Source organism: Dromaius novaehollandiae, chromosome 36, assembly GCF_036370855.1.
Source record: "Dromaius novaehollandiae isolate bDroNov1 chromosome 36, bDroNov1.hap1, whole genome shotgun sequence".
Classification (NCBI taxonomy): Eukaryota; Metazoa; Chordata; class Aves; order Casuariiformes; family Dromaiidae; genus Dromaius; species Dromaius novaehollandiae.
Window position 1 is genome coordinate 706,630 of NC_088135.1, and position 21,928 is coordinate 728,557.

The 21,928-nt window shown below is 64.2% G+C and overlaps 1 protein-coding gene across 1 annotated transcript; it reads right to left on the reverse strand.

Annotated features, from left to right (window-relative positions):
* Nucleotides 1-238: 238 nt before the first annotated feature.
* On the reverse strand, nucleotides 239-21,365 carry TGM1 (transglutaminase 1). The gene is made up of 15 exons (XM_064503335.1): nucleotides 21,308-21,365; nucleotides 18,297-18,522; nucleotides 15,886-16,065; nucleotides 13,395-13,673; nucleotides 11,731-11,849; nucleotides 10,935-11,042; nucleotides 9,322-9,496; nucleotides 8,326-8,464; nucleotides 6,581-6,684; nucleotides 5,675-5,763; nucleotides 4,788-4,941; nucleotides 3,128-3,415; nucleotides 2,044-2,204; nucleotides 1,640-1,776; nucleotides 239-733 (listed from the first exon to the last, which is right to left on the reverse strand). Exons 2-15 carry the CDS (start codon nucleotides 18,517-18,519, stop codon nucleotides 490-492), a joined length of 2,400 nt encoding a protein of 799 aa, XP_064359405.1. The 5' UTR covers nucleotides 18,520-18,522; nucleotides 21,308-21,365; the 3' UTR covers nucleotides 239-489.
* Nucleotides 21,366-21,928: the final 563 nt, after the last annotated feature.

The window sequence follows — 21,928 nt, forward strand, 5'->3', positions numbered from 1 at the left end:
GTGACCCCCCAGAGCAGCTCGCAGTGCTCCCAGTAACCCCCCAGTCTGCTCCCAGTGCTGCCAGTCCCCCACCAGTCCCCTCCCAGTGCTCCCAGTGACCTCCGAGCCCCCTCCCAGTGCTCCCAGTGCCCCCCAGTCTGCTCCCAGTGCTCCCAGTGACCCCCCTGGGGTGGTTTCCAGTGCTCCCAGTAACCCCCCAGTGCTCCCAGTGACCTCCGAGCCCCCTCCCAGTGCTCCCAGTCTCCCGCCAGTCTGCTCCCAGTGCTCCCAGTGACCCCCCCGGGGTGGTTTCCAGTGCTCCCAGTAACCCCCCAGTGCTCCCAGTGACCTCCAAGCTCCCTTCCAGCACTCCCAGTGCTCCCAGTCCCCTCCCAGTGCTTCCAGTGACCTCCGAGTCCCCTCCCAGTGCTCCCCCAGTCCGCTCCCAGTGCTCCCAGTCCCCTCCCAGCGCTCCCAGTGGCCCCCCAGTCTGCTCCCAGCGCTCCCAGTTCAGCCGCCGGTGCTGCCGGCTCGCGCGGGGCGGCGTCGGCGTCGGCGTCGGGCGTCGGGGGCGGCGCTCCCGGCGCTCCCAGTGCTCCCAGTGCTCCCAGTAGCGGGGGCGACGTCGAGGAGGAGGGCGCCGTGCAGGGGGCCCAGGCGGGGGCTCTCCAGGGCGGCCACCAGGCGGCGCCGTCCCGGCCGCAGCGGCACCAGGGGCTGCCGCAACCGCAGCGCCCCCCCCGCCGCCACCGGCCTGCCCGGACGCCGGGGCCCCTTTTACCGGACGCCGGGGCCCCTTTCCCGGACGCCTGGGCCCTTTTCCCGGACACCTGGGCCCCTTTCCCAGACGCCTGGGACCCCTGCCCCGGACGCCTGGGCCCCTCCCCAGACGCCTGGGACCCCTGCCCCGGACGCCTGGGCCCCTCTCCTGGATGCCTGGGCCCCTCCCCGGACGCCTGGGCCCCTCTCCCAGACTCCTGAATCCCCTCCCCGGACACCTGGGCCCCTCTCCCGGATGCCTGGGCCCCTCCCCGGACGCCTGGGACCCCTGCCCCGGACGCCTGGGCCCTTTTCCCGGACGCCTGGGCCCCTTCCCAGACACCTGGGCCCCTTTCCCGGACGCCTGGGCCCCTCTCCCGGACGCCTGGGCCCCTCTCCCGGACGCCTGGGCCCCTCCCGGACGCCTGGGCCCCTCTCCCGGATGCCTGGGCCCCTCCCCGGATGCCTGGGACCCCTGCCCCGGACGCCTGGGCCTTTTCCCGGACGCCTGGGCCCCTTCCCAGACACCTGGGCCCCTTTCCCGGACGCCTGGGCCCCTCTCCCGGACGCCTGGGCCCCTTTCCCGGACGCCTGGGCCCCTCCCGAACACCTGGGTCCCTCCCGGACGCCTGGGCCCCACCCCGGACACCTGGGCCCCTCTCATACTCCTGGGCCCCTCCCCAGATGCTTGGGCCCCTCCCCAGCCTCCTGGACCCCCCCGGACACCTGGGCCCCTTTCCCGGACGCCTGGGCCCCTCCCCAGCCTCCTGGACCCCCCCGGACACCCGGGCCCCTTTCCCGGACGCCTGGGCCCCTCCCCAGCCTCCTGGACCCCCCCGGACACCTGGGCCCCTTTCCCGGACGCCTGGGCCCCCCCCCGGCCGCCCGGCCCCACACTCACCCCACGGCGAGGGGTTTGGGGCAGGAGAGCCCGGCTCCCTCCATGCGGAACACGGCTCCCTTCAGCGGCTCCGGCAGCGGGTTCTGGAACACGGCCTGCACCTGCGTCTCCTGCCCCACCACCGCCGGGCCCAGCAGCTGCAACGACAGGGGCCCAGGCGTCCGGGAGGGGCCCAGGCGTCCGGGAAAGGGCCCAGGCATCCGGGAAGGGCCCAGGCGTCCGGGAAAGGGCCCAGGCGTCCGGGGCGAACCAGGAGTCCGGGAGGACCCAGGCGTCCAGGATGGTCCCAGACGTCCAGGATGGGCCCAGGCGTCCGGGATGGGCCCAGGCATCCGGGAAAGGGGCCCAGGCGTCCGGGAAAGGGGCCCAGGCGTCCGGGAAGGGGCCCAGGCGTCCGGGCGTACCGTCAGGGTGAGGTCGGGCGCGGTCAGCCGCACCCGCAGCTCCTTGGCCACCACCTGCCCCGTCTCCTGCACCGTCCCGGCCACCGTCAGCTTCAGGGCGTCCTGGTCGCCCACGTGGGGGCCGTACTCCGAGTAGGCCACCGCCATCGTCACCGTGTCCCCTGCGGACGGGGGGTGGCGTCAGGGGCCCAGGCGTCCGGGAAAAGGGCCCAGGCGTCCGGGAAAAGGGCCCAGGTGTCCGGGAAGGGGACCCAGGTGTCCGGGAAAGGGCCCAGGCATCCGGGAAAGGGCCCAGGCGTCCGGGAGAGGGGCCCAGGCGTCCGGGAAAGGGGCCCAGGCGTCCGGGAAAGGGACCAGGCGTCCGGGAGAGGGGCCCAGGCGTCCGGGGAAGGGACCCAGGTGTCCAGGGAGGGGCCCAGGCGTCCGGGGAGGGGCCCAGGCGTCCGGGGAGGGGCCCGGGTGTCTGGGAAGGGGCCCAGGTGTCCGGGAAAGGGGCCCAGGTGTCCAGGGAGGGGCCCAGGCGTCCGGGAAAGGGGCCCAGGCGTCCGGGAAAGGGGCCCAGGTGTCCGGGGAGGGGCCCAGGCGTCCAGGAAGGGACCCAGGTGTCCAGGGAGGGGCCCAGGCGTCCAGGAAGGGGCCCAGGCATCCGGGAGAGGGGCCCAGGCGTCCAGGGAAAGGGGCCCAGGCGTCCGGGAGGGGCCCAGGCTTCCGGGAAAAGGGGCCCAGGCGTCCGGGAGAGGGGCCCAGGCATCCGGGGAGGGGCCCAGGCGTCCGGGGAGGGGCCCAGGTGTCCGGGGAGGGGCCCAGGCATCCGGGAAAAGGGCCCAGGCGTCCGGGAGAGGGGCCCAGGCGTCCAGGAAGGGACCCAGGTGTCCAGGGAGGGGCCCAGGCGTCCGGGGAGGGGCCCAGGCGTCCAGGGAGGGGGGCCCAGGAGTCCAGGAGGGGCCCAGGCGTCCGGGAGGGGCCCAGGTGTCCGGGAAAAGGGCCCAGGCGTCTGGGAAAGGGCCCAGGCGTCCGGGGAGGGGCCCAGGTGTCCAGGAAAAGGGCCCAGGCGTCCGGGGAGGGGCCCAGGCGTCCGGCTCACCCTGGCCGGGGGGCAGGACCCGGCGGTGCTGCTCCTGGCGGATGGGGGCTCCGGCCACCCCCGTGTAGCGGACGGGCGCCAGGGCCAGGTGGAGGCGGAGCGTCCGGGGCTCCGCCCCCGCGTTGCGGGCCGCCACCCGCAGCTGCAGCTCCGCCCCCGCCACCGCCGGCCCCGCCTCCACCGTCACCGTCACCTCCCCGGCCGCCGGGGCCCCCTCGGCCCGGCCCGCCCGGGCCCGTGAGCCGTGCGACGTCGCCGTGGCCACGGCCTGGCGCTCCTCCTCCGAGCCTGCGGGGTCAGGGGTCAAGGGTCAGGGGTCAGGGTTGGGGGTCGAGGCTCAGGGGTCATTGGTTGGGCATTGGGGGCCAAGGGTCGTGGGTTTGGGGGGGTCAAGGGTCATTGGTTGGGGGTCAGGGTCAAGTGTCATGAGTTTGGGGGTCAACAGTCATTGGTTGGGGTCAAGGGTCATCGGTTGGGGGTCGGGGTCAAGGGTCCTGGGTCTGCGGGTCAACAGTCATTGGTTGGGGTCAAGGGTCGTAGGTTTGGGGGGTCAAGGGTCATCGGTTGGGGGTCAGGGTCAAGGGTCGTGGGTTTGGGGGGCTCAAGGGTCATCGGTTGGGGGTTGGGGTCAAAGGTCGTGGGTCTGAGGGTCAATGGTCATTGGTTGGGGTCAAGGGTCATGAGTTTGGGGGGGTCAGGGGTCATCGGTTGGGGGTCAGGTCAAAGGTTGTGGGTCTGGGGGTCTACGGTCATTGGTTGGGGTCAAGGGTCATGAGTTTGGGGGGTCAAGGGTCATCGGTTGGGGGTCACGGTCAAGGGTCCTGGGTCTGGGGGTCAATGGTCATTGGTGGGGGTCAAGGGTCATGGGTTTGGGGGGCTCAAAGGTCATTGGTTGGGGGTTGGGGTCAAGGGTCATGGGTCTGGGGGTCAATGGTCATTGGTTGGGGTCAAGGGTTGTAGGTTTGGGGGTCAAGGGTCATCGGTTGGGGGTCAGGGTCAAGTGTCATGAGTTTGGGGGTCAACAGTCATTGGTTGGGGTCAAGGGTCGTGGGCTTGGGGGGGGTCAAGGGTCATCGGTTGGGGGTTGGGGTCAAGGGTCATGGGTCTGTGGGTCCACGGTCATTGGTTGGGGTCAAGGGTCATGGGCTTGGGGGGGTCAAGGGTCATCAGTTGGGGTCGGGGTCAACATTCAAGGGCTTGGGGGAGTCAAGGGTCATCGGTTGGGGGTCAGGGTCAAGTGTCATGAGTTTGGGGGTCAACAGTCATTGGTTGGGGTCAACGTTCAAGGGCTTGGGGGAGTCAAGGGTCATTGGTTGGGGGTTGGGGTCAAGGGTCATGGGTCTGGGGGTCAACGGTCATTGGTTGGGGTCAAGGGTCATGGGCTTGGGGGGGTCAAGGGTCATCAGTTGGGGTCGGGGTCAACATTCAAGGGCTTGGGGGGGTCAAGGGTCATCGGTTGGGGGTTGGGGTCAAGGGTCATGGGTCTGGGGGTCAACAGTCATTGGTTGGGGTCAAGGGTCATGGGCTTGGGGGGGTCAAGGGTCATCAGTTGGGGGTCGGGGGGGGTCAACGGTCAAGGGGGTGGGCGGATCCCGGGGGTCAAGGGTCACGGGTTGGGGGTCCTGGTGTGGGGGGGGTCCATGTGGGGGCGGGGCCTCACCCTCGGGGTGCTTGTACTGGCTGGTGACGTCCAATCGGGCGGCGGAGCCGGCGCCCAGGGTGCTGATGCGGCGCCCGATGGCCCCCTCCTCCACGTGCACCACGGCGAAGCCCCCCCCGGGCTGCCGCTGCCAGTACACCTTGTCGCTGTTCACCTGGGCCACGCCCCCCTCATTAGCATGGCCACGCCCCCTCGTTTGCACGCCCCGCCCTTCGTTTGCATGGCCCCGCCCTTCGTTTGCATGCACCCGCCCCCCTTTTCCCACTCTCCCCCCCCTTGAATGGAGCCTCCCACGAAGAGATTCCGCCCCAGCTGGCCACGCCCCCTCATTTGCATAGCCCTGACCTTCATTTGCATAACCCCACCCCTCATTTGCATGGCCCCACCCTTCGTTTGCATGCGCCCGCCCCCTTTCCCCACCTCCCCCCCCCTTTGAATGGAGCCTCCCATGAAGAGATTCCACCCCAGCTGGCCACGCCCCCTCATTTGCATAGGACACGCCCCATTTGCAGAAGACACCCCTTAATTTGCATAAACACGCCTTAATTTGCATAGAACGCGCCCCTATTTGCATAGGCCACGCCCCCTCCAGCAAGCCACACCTCCACCCTCCTCTCCTGCCCGCCCCAGGCTCGAAGCCCCGCCCACCAGCCCCGCCCCCACACCCCAACCCCCTTCCTTAGCCCCGCCCACACACTCCCAGCCCCGCCCCCAGCCACTAAGCCCCGCCCCCAGGCCCTAAGCCCCGCCCCCAGCGCCTCCAGCCCGCCCCAAAGACCCGGCGGCCCCCGTAGGCCCCGCGCCCGGCTCCTGGCCCCGCCCACCGCCTCGTGGCCACGCCCACCGCCTCGTGGCCCCGCCCACCGGCGCTGGCCCCGCCCCCTGACCTCGGCGAAGACGAAGGGCGTGTCGTACTTGAGGAAGACCTCGCCGTTCTTCACCGCCGTCACCGAGCAGGGCCCGCAGCAGAAGAGCCCTGCCGCCACCAGTACGCACCAGTACGCACCAGTACGCACCAGTACGCACCGCTTCCCACCGCTTCCCACCAGCTCCCACCAGTACGGACCAGTATGGCCACCTTACAGCCCAGTATGGCCCCGTAGACCCCCCCCATATGGCCCAACACCTCCCAGTATGGCCCAGTACGGCCCAGTATGGCCCAGTACAGCCAGTATGGCCAAGTATGGTCCAGTACAGACCATTACAGACCAGCACGGCCCAGTACGGCACCATGCAGCCCAGTATGGCCCAGTACAGCTGTGTACGGTCTAGCCTTGTACAGGCCAGTATGGCCCAGTACAGCCCAGTATGGCCCAGTACAGACCAGCACAGCCCCAAACAGCCCAGTATAGCCCCTTATGGCCCAGTACGGACCAATACAGACCAGTACAGACCAGTACAGCCAAGTATGGCATGGCCCTGTGCAGACCAGTACAGACCAGTACAGACCAGTATGGCCCTGTACAGTCCCATACAGCCCAATACCTCCCAGTATGGCCAAGCACAGCCAGTATGGCCCAGTATGGCCTTTTTATGGCCCAGTACAGACCAGTACAACCAGTATGGCCTAGCCCTGTACAGGCCAGTATGACCCAATACAGCCCAGTATGGCCCAGTGCAGACCAGTACAGACGAGCATGGCCTGGTACGGCCCCATACAGCCCAGTCTGGCCCAGTCCAGCCCCTTGCGTCCCAGTATGGCCCAGTCCAGCCCCCTTATGGCCCAGCCTATCCCAGTCCATCCCAGTCCGGCCCCAGCCCGTCCCAGTCCATCCCAGTTTGGCCCAGTTTACCGCTGCTGGTCTCCTGGGGGGTGGCGTCGAGGACCTGCCACCCGTCGTAGCCGCTGGGGAGGTCGGGCCGCTTCATCCAGCAGTCATTCCACACGTGGAAGTTCCTACCAGTATAAACCAGTACAAACCAGTATGCACCAGTACAAACCAGTAAAAACCAGTACAAACCAGTATAAACCAGTACAAACCAGTATAAACCAGTATGCACCAGAATAACGCCACTACGGACCAACAGAAGCCACCACGACCCAGTAGGACCTGGTATAAAACCTGTGTAGGCCATTATGGACCAGTATAAACCAGTAAGGACTGATAGAAAAGCTATGTGACCCACTATGGCCCAGTATAGACTAGTACGGACCAGTATAAACCAGTATGTACTGGTATGCAGTGGCTTAAAGCTCCTACAGGCCAATATAAACTGGTGTGGCCTGGTATGGACCAGTATACAACCTGTATGGCCCACTATAGACCAGTATGGACCAGTATGAACTGGTATAAACCCCCTATGGTCCACTCTGGACCAGTATAAACCAGTACAGAATAGCAGGGACTGTTATAAAAAGCCTATGGTGCACTATGGACCAGTATAAACCAGTATGGCCCAATATAAGCCCAGTATGGGCCAATGTGAACCAGTATGGCCCAGTACGGCCCAGTATGAGCTGGGGCAGCTGGTCCCACTCCCACTGCCCCGCTCTGCCTCCCGCTGTCCCCCAGGCCCTCTCCCAGTACAAACCAGTACAGAGCAGTATAGACCACTATAAACCAGTATGGCCTAATATAAGCCCAGTATGGGCCAACATGAACCAGTATGGCCCAGTAGAGCCCAGTTTGGCCCAGGATGAGCTGGGGCAGCTGGTCCTGCTCCACCTCCCGGTGCCCCCCACGTCCTCTCCCAATGTAAACCACTACAGACCAGTATAGACCAGTATAAACCAATATGGCCTGTTATAAGCCCAGTATGGGCCAATATGAACCAGTACAGCCCAGTACGGCCCAGGATGAGCTGGGGCAGCTGGTCCTGCTCCACCTCCCGGTGCCCCCCAGGTCCTCTCCCAATATAAACCACTATAGACCAGTATAGACCAGTATAAACCAATATGGCCTACTATAAGCCCAGTATGGGCCAATATGAACCAGTACAGCCCAGTTTGGCCCAGGATGAGCTGGGGCAGCTGGTCCTGCTCCGCCTCCCGGTGCCCCCCACGTCCTCTCCCAATGTAAACCACTACAGACCAGTATAGACCAGTATAAACCAATATGGCCTACTATAAGCCCAGTATGGGCCAATATGAACCAGTACAGCCCAGTTTGGCCCAGGATGAGCTGGGGCAGCTGGTCCCGCTCCGCCTCCCGGTGCCCCCCAGGTCCTCTCCCAATATAAACCCCTATAGACCAGTATAGACCAGTATAAACCAATATGGCCTACTATAAGCCCAGTATGGGCCAATATGAACCAGTAGAGCCCAGTTTGGCCCAGGATGAGCTGGGGCAGCTGGTCCCGCTCCGCCTCCCGGTGCCCCCCAGGTCCTCTCCCAATGTAAACCACTATAGACCAGTATAGACCAGTATAAACCAATATGGCCTACTATAAGCCCAGTATGGGCCAATATGAACCAGTAGAGCCCAGTTTGGCCCAGGATGAGCTGGGGCAGCTGGTCCCGCTCCGCCTCCCGGTGCCCCCCAGGTCTTCTCCCAGTACAAACCAGTATAAACCAGTATAGCCCAGTATAAACCAGTACCAGACGGAGTCGGTGTTGAGGCGCTCCAGGGGCCGCATGTTCTCGTCGAAGTAGATGTCGGTGGTGAGCGAGACGTCGGTGTCGTGGGCCGAGTTGTAGTTGGTGACGGTGCGGGTGGGCAGCCCCAGGCAGCGCAGCACTGCGGGTGACACGCGTGACGTCACGTGACGTCACGCGACGTCACGCGACCTCACGTGTCGGCGCTGAGGGGCCTGGGGGGTCTGGGGGACACGGGGAGCCGCCGTGGGGGGTGATGGGCCCAGCAGGAGGGTGGGGAGGGTCCGACACGCAACAACACGCGACGTCATGGGGTAACATGTGACGTCACGGGATGACACGGGATGACACGGGACATCGCCATGGGGCTCTGGGACCCCGGGGGGACACGGGGAGCCGCCGTGGGGGGACACGGGCCCAGTACGGGGGTCAGGAGGGGCCGACACGGGATCACACGCGACAACACGTGATGTCCTGGGATAACACGCGATGTCACGTGACGTCACAGGACGGCACGGGACGTCGCCATGGGGCTCTGGGACCCCGGGGGGACACGGGGAGCCGCCGTGGGGGAACACGGGCCCAGTACGGGGGTCAGGAGGGGCCGACACGGGATCACACGCGACAACACGTGATGTCCTGGGATAACACGCGATGTCACGTGACGTCACAGGACGGCACGGGACGTCGCCATGGGGCTCTGGGACCCCGGGGGGACACGGGGAGCCGCCGTGGGGGGACACGGGCCCAGTGTGGGGTGGCGGGAGGGTCCGACACGCAACGACACGCGACGACACGCAACGACACGCAACGACATGCAACGACACGCGACACGGGAGCCTAAGGAGGCAGCAAGGCTCCTTCCAGGAGCCCCCAAAGCCCTTTCGGCCCCTTCTCCCACCCTAAACCAGCCCAACCCAGTCGAAACCAGCCCGAAACGGGCCAAACCAGTGGAAACCAGTAGAAACCAGTACGTCCCAGTGGGGGGGGGGGGCGCACCGGTGGTCATGACGCCGGCGAAGACCCAGCACTGGCCGTAGCGCACGGGGGCGCCGGAGCCGTGGTAGGCGCGCAGGATGTCCACGGAGCCGGCCCACGCCGACGGGTTGGTGCCCTGGCTGTAGTCGCCCGTCCAGTTGCCCACCAGCACCCCGTTGTCGTCCAGGGAGTTCACCTGCGCCGCAAACGGCCCCCCAAAAAGGCCGCAAACGGCCCCAGAAATAGGGCGGAATGGCCAAAAGTCCAAGGAGTAGCTCAAAAGTCCGGGGGAGCCGCCAAAAACCCAACGGAATTCGCCAAAAACCCAACGGAATTCGCCAAAAACCCAACGGAATTCGCCCAAAACCCAACGGAATTCGCCCAAAACCCAACGGGAGCCATCAAAAACCCAACGGGGAGCCATCAAAACCCCATGGAATCACCAAAAACCCAACGGGGACCCCCAAAACCCAACGGGGACCCCCAAAACCCAACGGAAAACACCCAAAACCCAACGGGAACCCACCAAAAGCCCATGGAACCCCCCAAAAGCCAACGGGAATTCACCAAAAGCCAACGGGAATTCACCAAAAGCCAACGGGAATTCACCAAAACCCAACGGGAATTCGCCAAAAACCCAACAGAATCACCCAAAATTCAACGGGAACCCACCAAAAGCCCATGGAACCCCCCAAAACCCAACGGGAATTCACCAAAACCCAACGGGAATTCACCAAAACCCAACGGGAACCCCCCAAAAGCCAACGGGAATTCACCAAAACCCAACGGGAATTCGCCAAAAACCCAACAGAATCACCCAAAATTCAACGGGAACCCACCAAAACCCCATGGAATCTCCCAAAAGCCAACGGGAATTCACCAAAAGCCAACGGGAATTCACCAAAACCCAACGGGAACCACCCAAAACCCAACGGGAACCCCCAAAACCCAACGGAAACCCCAAAACCCAACGGAAACCACCAAAACCCCATGGAATCACCAAAAACCCAACGGGAATTCACCCAAAAACCCAACGGGAAACCACCCAAAACCCAACGGGAAACCACCAAAATCCGGTGAAACCTCCCCAAAACCCAACGGGAAACCACCAAAATCCAGTGAAACCTCCCCAAAACTCAACGGGAACCCACCAAAATCCGGTGAAACCTCCCCAAAACCCAACGGGAATGACCAAAACCCAGCGGAAACCCCCCAAAAAGCAACAGGAACCACCCAAAACCCAATGGAACCCACCAAAACCCAACGGGAACCCCCCAAAAACCCAACGGGAATTCACCAAAATCTGGTGAAACCTCCCCAAAACCCAACGGGAACCCACCAAAATCTGGTGAAACCTCCCCAAAACCCAACGGGAACCCACCAAAATCCAGTGAAACCTCCCCAAAACCCAACGGGAATGACCAAAACCCAGCGGAAACCCCCCAAAAAGCAACAGGAACCCACCAAAACCCAACGGAATCACCCAAAACCCAACGGGAACCACCCAAAACCCAACGGGAACCACCCAAAAAGCCAACAAAACCACACAAAAAACTGGATGGGAACAACCCCAAACTTCCGTATTTCACCCCCAAACCCCTCCCACCCACCCCCAAAACCCCTCCGAGACCCACCATGGCGGAGACGACGCGGGACACCATGATGGGGTCGCCCCGGGCGCCGTGGGGCATCCCCCGGCGGTCCAGCATGTAGAGACAGGCCTCGAGCACGCCGGGGTCAAACTGGGGTGGGGGGGAACCCCAAAATTTGGGGGTGCCCCGAAACCTCCCCGATCCATCCCAAAATCCTCCCGCACCCCCCCCAGGAGAACCCCCCCCCAAATCCACGTGTCCCTCTGGAGCATCTCATGGTCGTTACGGGGAGCCACCACCCTTTTGGGGAGCGCCCACCCATTTTGGAGACCAATTTTGGGGTCCACCACCCATTTCGGGGACCCCCCTACTTTGGGGACCCCACCCACCCATTTTTGGCCCCCCCAACTGCAGATTTTGGGGTCCAAACATGGATTTTTGGAGTCGCACCTGGTTTGGGGTCTCCACCAAGGGTTCGGGGGTCTCCCCTACTATTCGGGGTCCCAATTTTGGGGGAAAACCCCAAGATTTGCGGGCGTCTTCCTTGATTTTGGGTCTAAACTCAGGATTTTTGGGACCCGCCCAGGATTTCGGGGACCCCACCCTATGTTTTTGGGGTCCCCCCTATAGATTTTGGGGTCTAACCCACGTTTTTGGGGTCCCTCTACCCATTTTGGAGTCTCTTGAGGAGTTTTGGGGTCTAACGCAAGATTTTGGGGTCCCTCCAGGATTCTGGGCTCCCTCCAGATTTTGAGGTCCCGCCTTGGGTTTTTGGGGTCCCACCTCGATTTTTTGGGGTCAGAAAGAGGGGTTTTGGGGTCTCCCGGGTGGAAGGTACCTGCCCGTAGTTCCAGGAGCGCTCGGCGATCTGCGCCTCGGTGCCGTAGAAGATGCGGCCGGTCTCGTTAAGGACGTACTCGTCAAGGTCGCTTGTGTTCTCCATGTAGACGAGGTCATCTGCGGGGGGAGGGGGGGCCCGAAATCAGGGCGGGGGTCCCCAAAACCTCGACACCGCCCCCCCAAGCCGCCCCCGCCCGGAGGAGCTCCCCGCGCAGGGAGCCCCGAAACCGCCAAATTTCGACATGGGGAGCCCCAAAACCGCCGAATCTCGGTGTGGGGAGCCCCGAAACTGCCAAATTTTGACAAGGGGAACCCCAAAACCACCAAATCTCAGCGTGGGGAGCCCCAAAACTGCCATATTTTGACAGGGGGAGCCCCGAAACCGCCGAATCTCCACCGGGGGAGCCCCGAAACTGCCAAATCCCGCTGCGGGGGGCCCTGAAACCATCAAATTTTGACATGGGGAACCCTGAAACCGCCGAATCCTGACGCAGGGAGCCCCGAAACCGCCGAATTTCGACAAGGGGAACCCCAAAACTGCCATATTTCGACGTGAGGAGCCCCGATACCGCCGAATCCGGCCGCGGGGAGCCCCAAAACCGCCATATTTTGACACGGGGAGCCCCAAAACCACCGAATCCCGCCCCAGGGATCCCCAAAACCGCCAAATTTCGACATGGGGAGCCCTGAAACCACCGAATCCCGCCCCGGGGATCCCCGAAACCGCCGAATCTCAGCGTGGGGAGCCCCGAAACTGCCAAATTTTGACACGGGGAGCCCCAAAACCGCCAAATCCTGCCACGGGGAGCCCCGAAACCGCCAAATCCCGCCGCGGGGAGCCCTGAAACCGCCGAATCTCAGCGTGGGGATCCCCAAAACTGCCGAATCTCAGCGTGGGGAGCCCCGAAACCGCCGAATTTCGACGTGGGGAGCCCCGAAACCGCCAAATCCAGCCCTGGGGATCCCCGAAACCACCGAATTTCGACGCGGGGAGCCCCGAAACTGCCAAATTTCGACACGGGGAGCCCTGAAACCGCCAAATCTCAGCGTGGGGAGCCCCGAAACCACCGAATTTCGACACGGGGAGCCCCGAAACCACTGAATCCCGCCCCGGGGATCCCCAAAACTGCCGAATCTCAGCGTGGGGAGCCCCAAAACTGCCGAATTTTGACGCGGGGAACCCCGAAACTGCCAAATTTTGACACGGGGAGCCCCGAAACCGCCGAATCGTGCCGCGGGGAGCCCCGAAACCGCCGAATCCCGCCACGGGGAGCCCCGAAACTGCCAAATTTCGACGCGGGGAGCCCCGAAACCGCCGAATTTTGACACGGGGAGCCCCAAAATCGCCAAATCCCGCCACGGGGAGCCCCGAAACCGCCGAATCCCGCCATGGGGAGCCCCGAAACCACCGAATCCGGCCGCGGGGAGCCCCGAAACTGCCAAATCTCAGCGTGGGGATCCCCAAAACCACCGAATCTCAGCGTGGGGAGCCCCGAAACCACTGAATTTCGACACAGGGAGCCCCGAAACTGCCAAATTTCGACACAGGGATCCCCAAAACCACCGAATCTCAGCGTGGGGATCCCCGAAACCACCGAATTTCGACACGGGGAGCCCCGACACCGCCGAATGCCGCCGCGGGGAGCCCCGGCAGCGCCTCACCGGGGCACCAGGGGTTGAAGAGGAGGAAGAGGTCGTTGGCGTCGTCGAAGGGCGCCGCGTACTCGCCGGCCGCCGTGCGGGTCTTGACGCTGAGGCGGTAGCGGCCAATGGGGGCGTCGGGCGGGGCGGCGAGGCGGAGCCGCAGGGCGGGGCCGTCGGCGGGCCCCGCCCCCTCCTCTTCCTCCCCCCCCTCCTCCTCCTCGGCGGTCCAGCCGGTGGGCGAGGTCTCGCCCAGGGGGATGAGGACGTGGGTGCCCTTGGCCACCTGGGGGGTGGGGCCTGCGGGTGTGTGTGACGTCATCGGGCGGGGCCGTGACATCAGCACCCCCTGATGACGTCACACCCGCCCTGGGTGATGTCATCCCCACCACCACCACCCTGGGCGGTGGCCGTGGCGGCGGCGGGCGGGCGGGGAGGGGGGGGGTGACGTCACCCCTTGGATGATGTCATCGCCCCCCTCCCCTGCCCGGGTGATGTCACCGCCCTCCCAGTGCTCAGGGCTGCCTATGACGTCATCATCCCCCCGCCCCGGTCCCCAATTGCCCCCCCCAGGCCCTTAATTACCCCCAGACCCTTAATTGCCCTCCCAGGCCCTTAATTACCCCCCCAGCCCCTTAATTGCCCCCCCCAGCCCCATAATAGCCCCCCCAGGCCCTTAATTACCCCCCAGGCCCTTAATTACCCCCCAACCCTTAATTACCCCCCAACCTTTAATTGCCCCCCCCAGGCCCCTAATTGCCCCGCCAGGCCCCTAATTGCCCCCCCAGCCCCTTAATTACCCCCAGCCACCAATTACCCCAACCTTTAATGACCCCCCAGCCCCTTAATTGCCCCCCCAGCCCCTTAATTGCCCCCCCAGCCCCATAATAGCCCCCCCAGCCCCATAATAGCCCCCCAGGCCCTTAATTACCCCCCCAGGCCCATAGTCACCTCCCCCAGACCCTTAATTACCCCCCAGACTCCTAGTCGCTCCCCCAGCCCCATAATTGCCCCGCCAGCCCCATAGTTACCTCCCCCAGACCCTTAATTACCCCCCAGACTCCTAGTCGCTCCCCCAGCCCCATAATTGCCCCGCCAGCCCCATAGTCACCTCCCCCAGACCCTTAATTCCCCCCCAGGCCCTTAATTCCCCCCCGCCAGGCCCATAATTCCCCCCCAGACCCATAATTCCCCCCCGCCAGGCCCTTAATTGCCCCCCCAGCCCCTTAATTTCCCCCCCCAGCCCCATAGTCACCTCCCCCAGCCCCTTAATTACCCCCCTGACCCTTAATTGCCCCCCTCAGCCCCATAGTCACCTGCCCCAGACCCTTAATTGCCCCCCCAGCCCCATTATTGCCCCCCAGGCCCTTAATTCCCCCCCAGCCAGGCCCTTAATTGCCCCCCCAGACCCTTAATCCCCCCCCAGCCCCATAATTCCCCCCCTGCCAGGCCCTTAATTGCCCCCCCAGCCCCTTAATTTCCCCCCCAGCCCCATAGTCACCTCCCCCAGACCCTTAATTGCCCCCCCGACCCTTAATTGCCCCCCTCAGCCCCATAATTCCCCCCCAGCCCCTTAATTGCCCCCCCAGCCCCTTAATTTCCCCCCCAGCCCCATAGTCACCTCCCCCAGACCCTTAATTGCCCCCCCAGACCCTTAATTGCCCCCCCAGACCCTTAATTGCCCCCCCAGGCCCTTAATTCCCCCCCTGCCAGGCCCTTAATTCCCCCCCCAGCCCCATAGTCACCTCCCCCAGACCCTTAATTACCCCCCAGACCCTTAATTGCCCCCCCCAGACCCTTAATTCCCCCCAAGCCCCATAGTCACCTCCCCCAGACCTTTAATTGCCCCCCAGACCCTTAATTGCCCCCCCAGGCCCTTAATTGCCCCCCCCAGCCCCATAGTCACCTCCCCCAGACCCTTAATTGCCCCCCCAGACCCTTAATTGCCCCCCAGCTCCATAATTCCCCCCTGCCAGACCCTTAATTCCCCCCCCAGACCCTTAATTCCCCCCCCAGACCCTTAATCCCCCCCCAGCCCCATAGTCACCTCCCCCAGGCCCTTAATTGCCCCCCAGACCCTTAATTACCCCCCAGACTCCTAGTCGCTCCCCCAGCCCCATAGTCACCTCCCCCAGGCCCTTAATTGCCCCCCCAGCCCCATAATTCCCCCCCCCCAGCCCCTTAATTGCCCCCCCAGCCCCTTAATTGCCCCCCCAGCCCCATAATAGCCCCCCCAGGCCCTTAATTACCCCCGCAGGCCCATAGTCACCTCCCCCAGACCCTTAATTACCCCCCAGGCCCTTAATTCCCCCCCGCCAGGCCCATAATTTCCCCCCCAGCCCCATAATTCCCCCCCGCCAGACCCTTAATTGCCCCCCCAGACCCTTAATCCCCCCCCAGCCCCATAGTCACCCCCCCAGACCCTTAATTCCCCCCCCAGCCCCATAGTCACCTCCCCAGCCCCCTAAATCCCCCCCCCCGGCCCCTAACGGCCCCCCCGAATTGCCCCCACCGAGGGTGAGCTCCACGCAGAGGCGGTCGCCGGCCGGGTCCCAGGGCCGCGGCAGCAGGACGCGGAGGCCGAAGGCCTGGCCCCGGCGGGCCACGAGGCGGGGGCCGGCGAAGTCGGCGGTGCGGTGGGCGGCCCGGTCGCCCGGCGAGCCCAGCACCAGGCCCCGGGGGGCCAGCAGGCCTGGGGGGGGTCGGCGGTGAAACCCCCGCGCCGATCCGACCCCGGGAACCCCCCCGGACACCCCCCGAAAACGCTCCGGGGGGGCCTCGAAACCGCCGTTTTTGCCCTCAGGGTCTCGGGATGGCCCCAAAATGGCGGGTTTTGGACCCAAAATGGCGGGTTTGGGGGCTCAAAATGGCGTCTGGGGGGGCAGCAAGCTCAGGGGGGGCCGGCGGTGAAACCCCCGCGCCGATCGGACCCCGGGAACCCCCCCGGACACCCCCCGAAAACCCCCCGAAAACGCACCGGGGGGGGCCTGGAAACCGCCGTTTTTGCCCTCAGGGTCTCGGGATGGCCACAAAATGGCGGGTTTGGGGGCTCAAAATGGCGTCCGGGGGGGCAGCAAGCTCAGGGGGGGTCGGCGGTGAAACCCCCGTGCCGATCCGACCCCGGGAACCCCCCCGGACACCCCCCGAAAACGCTCCGGGGGGGCCTCGAAACCGCCGTTTTTGCCCTCAGGGTCTCGGAAGGGCCCCAAAATGGCGGGTTTGGGGGCTCAAAATGGCGTCTGGGGGGGCAGCAGGCCGGGGGGGGGTCGGCGGTGAAACCCCCGCGCGAATCCGACCCCAGGAACCCCCAAAACGCCCCAAAAATGCATCGGGGGGGGCCTCGAAACCGCCGTTTTTGCCCTCAGGGTCTCGGAAGGGCCCCAAAATGGCGGGTTTTGGACCCAAAATGGCGGCGGGGGGGTGGGAAATTGAGTGGGGGGCCGGCGGTGAAACCCCCGTGCCGATCCGACCCCGGGAACCCCCCCGGACACCCCCCGAAAACGCATCGCGGGGGGCCTCGAAACCGCCGTTTTTGCCCTCAGGGTCTCGGGATGGCCCCAAAATGGCGGGTTTGGGGGCTCAAAATGGCGGCGGGGGGGTGGGAAATTGAGTGGGGGGCCGGCGGTGAAACCCCCGCGCGAATCCGACCCCGGGAACCCCCAAAACGCCCCAAAAATGCATTGGGTGGGGCCTCGAAACCGCCGTTTTTGCTCTCAGGGTCTTGGAATGGCCCCAAAATGGCGGGTTTGGGGGCTCAAAATGGCGTCTGGGGGGGCAGCAAGGCGGGGGGGGCCCGGCGGTGAAACCCCCGCGCCGATCCGACCCCGGGAACCCCCCCGGACACCCCCCGAAAACGCTCCGGGGGGGCCTCGAAACCGCCGTTTTTGCCCTCAGGGTCTTGGAATGGCCACAAAATGGCGGGTTTGGGGGCTCAAAATGGCGTCCGGGGGGGCAGCAAGATGAGGGGGGGTCGGCGGTGAAACCCCCGCGCCGATCCGACCCCGGGAACCCCCCCGGACACCCCCCGAAAACGCTCCGGGGGGACCTCGAAACCGCCGTTTTTGCCCTCAGGGTCTCGGGATGGCCCCAAAATGGCGGGTTTTGGACCCAAAATGGCGGGTTTGGGGGCTCAAAATGGCGTCTGGGGGGGCAGCAAGCTCAGGGGGGGTCGGCGGTGAAACCCCCACACCGATCCGACCCCAGGAACCCCCAAAACGCCCCAAAAACGCATCAGGGGGGGGCCTCGAAACCGCCGTTTTTGCCCTCAGGGTCTCGGGATGGCCCCAAAATGGCGGGTTTTGGACCCAAAATGGCGGCGGGGGGGGGTGGGAAATTGAGTGGGGGGCGACGGCGAGCGGCACCGCGAAAACCCCCCCGCCCCGAATCCGTCTCTGAGCCCCCCCAAAACACCCCCAAATCGTTTTTGGGGGGGACCTCGAAACCGCCATTTCCGCCCCAAAACGCCCCAAAACGGGGGGGTTTCGCCCCAAAATGGGGGTTTTGTGACCCAAAATGGGGGTTTTGTGACCCAAAATGGGGGTTTTCGCCCCAAAATGGGGATTTGGGACCCAAAATGGGGGTTTTCGCCCCAAAATGGGGGTTTGGGGACCCAAAATGGGGGTTTTGTGACCCAAAATGGGGGTTTGGGACCCAAAATGGGGGTTTTCGCCCCAAAATGGGGGTTTTGTGACCCAAAATGGGGGTTTGGGACCCAAAATGGGGGTTTTTCACCCCAAAATGGAGGTTTGGGACCCAAAATGGGGGGTTTCACCCCAAAATGGTGTGCGGGGGGGGGGGTGCGTGGTGGTGGTGGGGGGCACCGCCGAACGCCCTCGGGGGGGGGGGGGGCCGAAACCGCCGCGAAAAACCCGCTTTCTCCGCTTTTGGTTGCCCGAAAAGGCCGTTTTCCGACCCGAAACTCACCGGGCCGCAGGGGCTGGGGGGGGCGGCGCCCCGGGACCTCGCCCGGGGGGGGCTCCCAGTCCTCGGCGCCCCGGCGGCAGCACCCGCAGCCCCCGCAGCACCCGCCCAGGCGCCTCCAGAAGCCCCGCCGGGGCCGGGGGGGGGACGGCGACGGGGCCCCCCGGGCCCGGAAACTGGCGGCCGCCCAGCGGCCCGGGTCCAGGCGGGGGTCGGCGTCCGGCATCGCCTGTGGGGGGAGCCGCCAGACCAGTAAAAACCAGTAAAAACCAGTACAAACCAGTACAAACCAGTATAAACCAGTATAAACCAGTAAAACCAGTAAAACCAGTATAAACCAGTATAAACCAGTACAAACCAGTATAAACCAGTACAAACCACTACAAACCAGTAGAGCCCACTATAAACCCCTATAGACCAGTATGGACCACTACAGACTAATATGGACCAGTAAGACCTTCCTGGATGATCCGTCATAGCTACCAAGCCCTTCCCAGTAGGACCAGTATGGCCCAGTATGGCCCAGTATGGACTAGTATAGATCGGTATGGACCACTATGGACCACTACGGACCAGTATAGACTAATAGGAACCAGTAAGATCTTCCTGGATGGTCCATCATAGCTAACAAAGCTTTCCCAGTACGATCAGTATGGCCCAGTATGGGCCAGTATGGACTAGTATTGACCACTATGGACCACTACAGACCAGTACAGACCACTACGGACCAGTAAGAAAGAGTACAAACCAGTAGAGACCACTGCAGACCACTAAGATCTTCCTGGATGGTCCGTCATAGCTACCGAGCCCTTCCCAGTAGGACCAGTATGGCCCAGTACGGGCCAGTATGGACTAGTATTGACCACTATGGACCAGTATGGACCAGTACAGATCAGTATGGACCACTATGGACCAGTACAAACCAGTATAGACTGATGTGGACCAGTAAGATCCTCCTGGATGGCCCATGAAGGCCACCAAACCCTTCCCAGTAGAACCAGTAACACCAGTATGAACCAAAACAACCCCGTAGCCCTCTCCCAGTATGGCCAGTACGGACCAGTATGGACCCATTTGGGCCAGTATGGACCAATTCAGCCCAGTACAGGCCAGTATGGCCCAGTAAGACCTTCCAGAACAGCCCATGAAGGCCACCAACCCTTCCCAGTAGGACCAGTAACACCAGTACGAACCAAAACAACCCCGTAGCCCTCTCCCAGTATGGCCAGTACGGACCAGTATGGACCCATTTGGACCAGTATGGACCAATTCAGCCCAGTACAGGCCAGTATGGCCCAGTAAGACCTTCCAGAACAGCCCATGAAGGCCACCAACCCTTCCCAGTAGGACCAGTAACACCAGTACGAACCAAAACAACCACGTAGCCCTCTCCCAGTATGGCCAGTACGGACCAGTATGGACCCATTTGGGCCACTATGGACCAATTCAGCCCAGTACAGGCCAGTATGGCCCAGTAAGACCTCCCAGAACAGCCCATGAAGGCCACCAACCCCTTCCCAGTTAAACCAGTAACACCAGTACGAACCAAAACAACCCCGTAGCCCTCTCCCAGTATGGCCAGTATGGGCCAGTGTGGCCCATTATGGACCAGTATGGGCCAGTATGGCCCAGGAGAGCCCAGTATGGCCCAGTACAGACCAGTATGGCCCCTCCCAGGCTCCCAGTACGGCCCAGTTCCCCCTCCGCTGCCTCCCAGTGCCCCCCTGGGCTGCTCCCAGTGCCTCCCAGTGCCTCCCAGTGCCCCGCCCGGCGCCGGGAGGGGCCCAGGCGTCCGGGCCTGCCCGAGCAGCTCCCCCCCCCGCCTCCTCCCCCGCCCCGGCGGGGCCCAGGCGTCCGGGCGCGCTCCCCGCCCAACCAGTTCCCCCAGTCTGCCCAGTTCCCCCCCGCCGGGGCGCCCAGTGCTCCCCGCTCCCCTCTCCCAGTGCTCCCAGTAGTCCCCTCCCAGTCCTCCCAGTACCCCTTCCCAGTATCTCCCTCCCAGTCCTCCCAGTATCTCATCCCAGTCCTCCCAGTTACCCCAGTAGCCCCTCCCAGTGCTCCCAGTTGCCTTCTCCCAGGGCTCCCGCTGCTCCCAGTCAGCCCAGTAGCCCCCAGTCTGCCCAGTTCCCCCCTCCCAGGGCGCCCAGTTCCCCCCGGTCCCCTCTCCCAGTGCTCCCAGTAACCCCCTCCCAGTACCCCTTCCCAGTCCTCCCAGTACCCCCTCCCAGTTACGCCAGTTAACCCCTCCCAGTAGCCCCAGTCAGCCCAGTAGCCCCTCCCAGTGCTCCCAGTAACTCCAGTTAACCCTTCCCAGTCACACCCTCCCAGTGCTCCCAGTATCCCCTCCCAGTGCTCCCAGTTAACCCCACCCTGTCCTTCCAGTTACCGGCTCCCAGTGCTTCCAGTAACCCCAGTTAACCCCTCCCAGTGCTCCCAGTAACCCCAGTTAACCCCTCCCAGTGCCTCCCAGTAGCCCCAGTTACCCCCTCCCATTGATCCCAGTAAGCTCAGTTACCTCTTCGCAGGGCTCCCAGTCTGCCCAGTGCTCCCAGTGCTTTCAGTTCCCAGTGCTCCCAGTATCCCTTCCCAGTGCTCCCAGTAACCCCAGCATCCCTCCCAATCCTTCCAGTTCCCCTTCTCAGTGTTCCCAGTCTGCCCAGTTACCCCAGCACCCCTCCCAATTCTCCCAGTTCCCCTTCCCAGTGCTCCCAGTCTGCCCAGTTACCCCCTCCCAGTGCTCCCAGTCCACCCAGTTACCCCCTCCCAGTCCTCCCAGGACTCCCAGTAACACCAGTATCCCTTCCCAGTGCCCCCAATATCCCTCCTAGTGCTCCCAGTCCGCCCAGTTACCCCCTCCCAGTACTCCCAGTGCTCCAAGTATCCCCTCCCAGTGCTCCCAGTGACCCCCCTGCACCCCCCAGTGACCCCCCCAGCCCTCCCAGTGCTCCCAGTAGCCCCCCGGCCCTCCCAGTGCCCCCCAGTGCCCCCCGCCGAGCTCCCAGTGCTCCCAGTACCTCCCAGTGCTCCCAGCACCTGGCACTCACTGGCACCGCTGCGCCGGGTGTGGGGGGGGAAGGGGCGGGGCCCGGGGAGGAAGAGGCGGGGCCAGGCGAGGCCCCGCCCCCGGTTGCCCCATACCTGTTGGGGGGGGAGCAGTGGGGCAGGGGCCCAGGCGTCCGGGAACTCCTCCCCCCCCCGGATCACTATGTGGCAGGGGGAAGCCTATGGGGCAGCCCCATGGCTCACTATTTGGTGGGGTCACTATGTGGCAAGGGGGACCCTATGGGGCAGCCCCATGGCTCACTATTTGGTGGGGGTCACTATGTGGCAGGGGGACCCTATGGGGCAGCCCCATGGCTCACTATTTGGTGGGGTTCACTATGTGGCAGGGGGACCCTATGGGGCAGCCCCATGGCTCACTATTTGGTGGGGTCACTATGTGGCAGGGGGAAGCCTATGGGGCAGCCTCATGGCTCACTATTTGGTGGGATCACTATGTGGCAAGGGGGGGCCCTATGGGGCAGCCCCATGGCTCACTATGTGGCGGGGTCACTATGTGGCAGGGGGGCCCTATGGGGCAGCCCCATGGCTCACTATTTGGTGGGGTCACTATGTGGCAGGGGGGGCCCTATGGG

Coding starts and splice junctions, on each gene's coding strand:
- TGM1 (XM_064503335.1), bottom strand. CDS start 18,519: ATGCCGGACGCCGACCCCCGCCTGGACCCGGGCCGCTGGGCGGCCGCC. Junction 11,043..11,730: donor GCTCCTGGAACTACGGGCAG/GTACCTTCCACC, acceptor CCCCCACCCCAG/TTTGACCCCGGCGTGCTCGA. Junction 2,205..3,127: donor GGTCCTGCCCCCCGGCCAGG/GTGAGCCGGACG, acceptor CCCCGTCCGCAG/GGGACACGGTGACGATGGCG.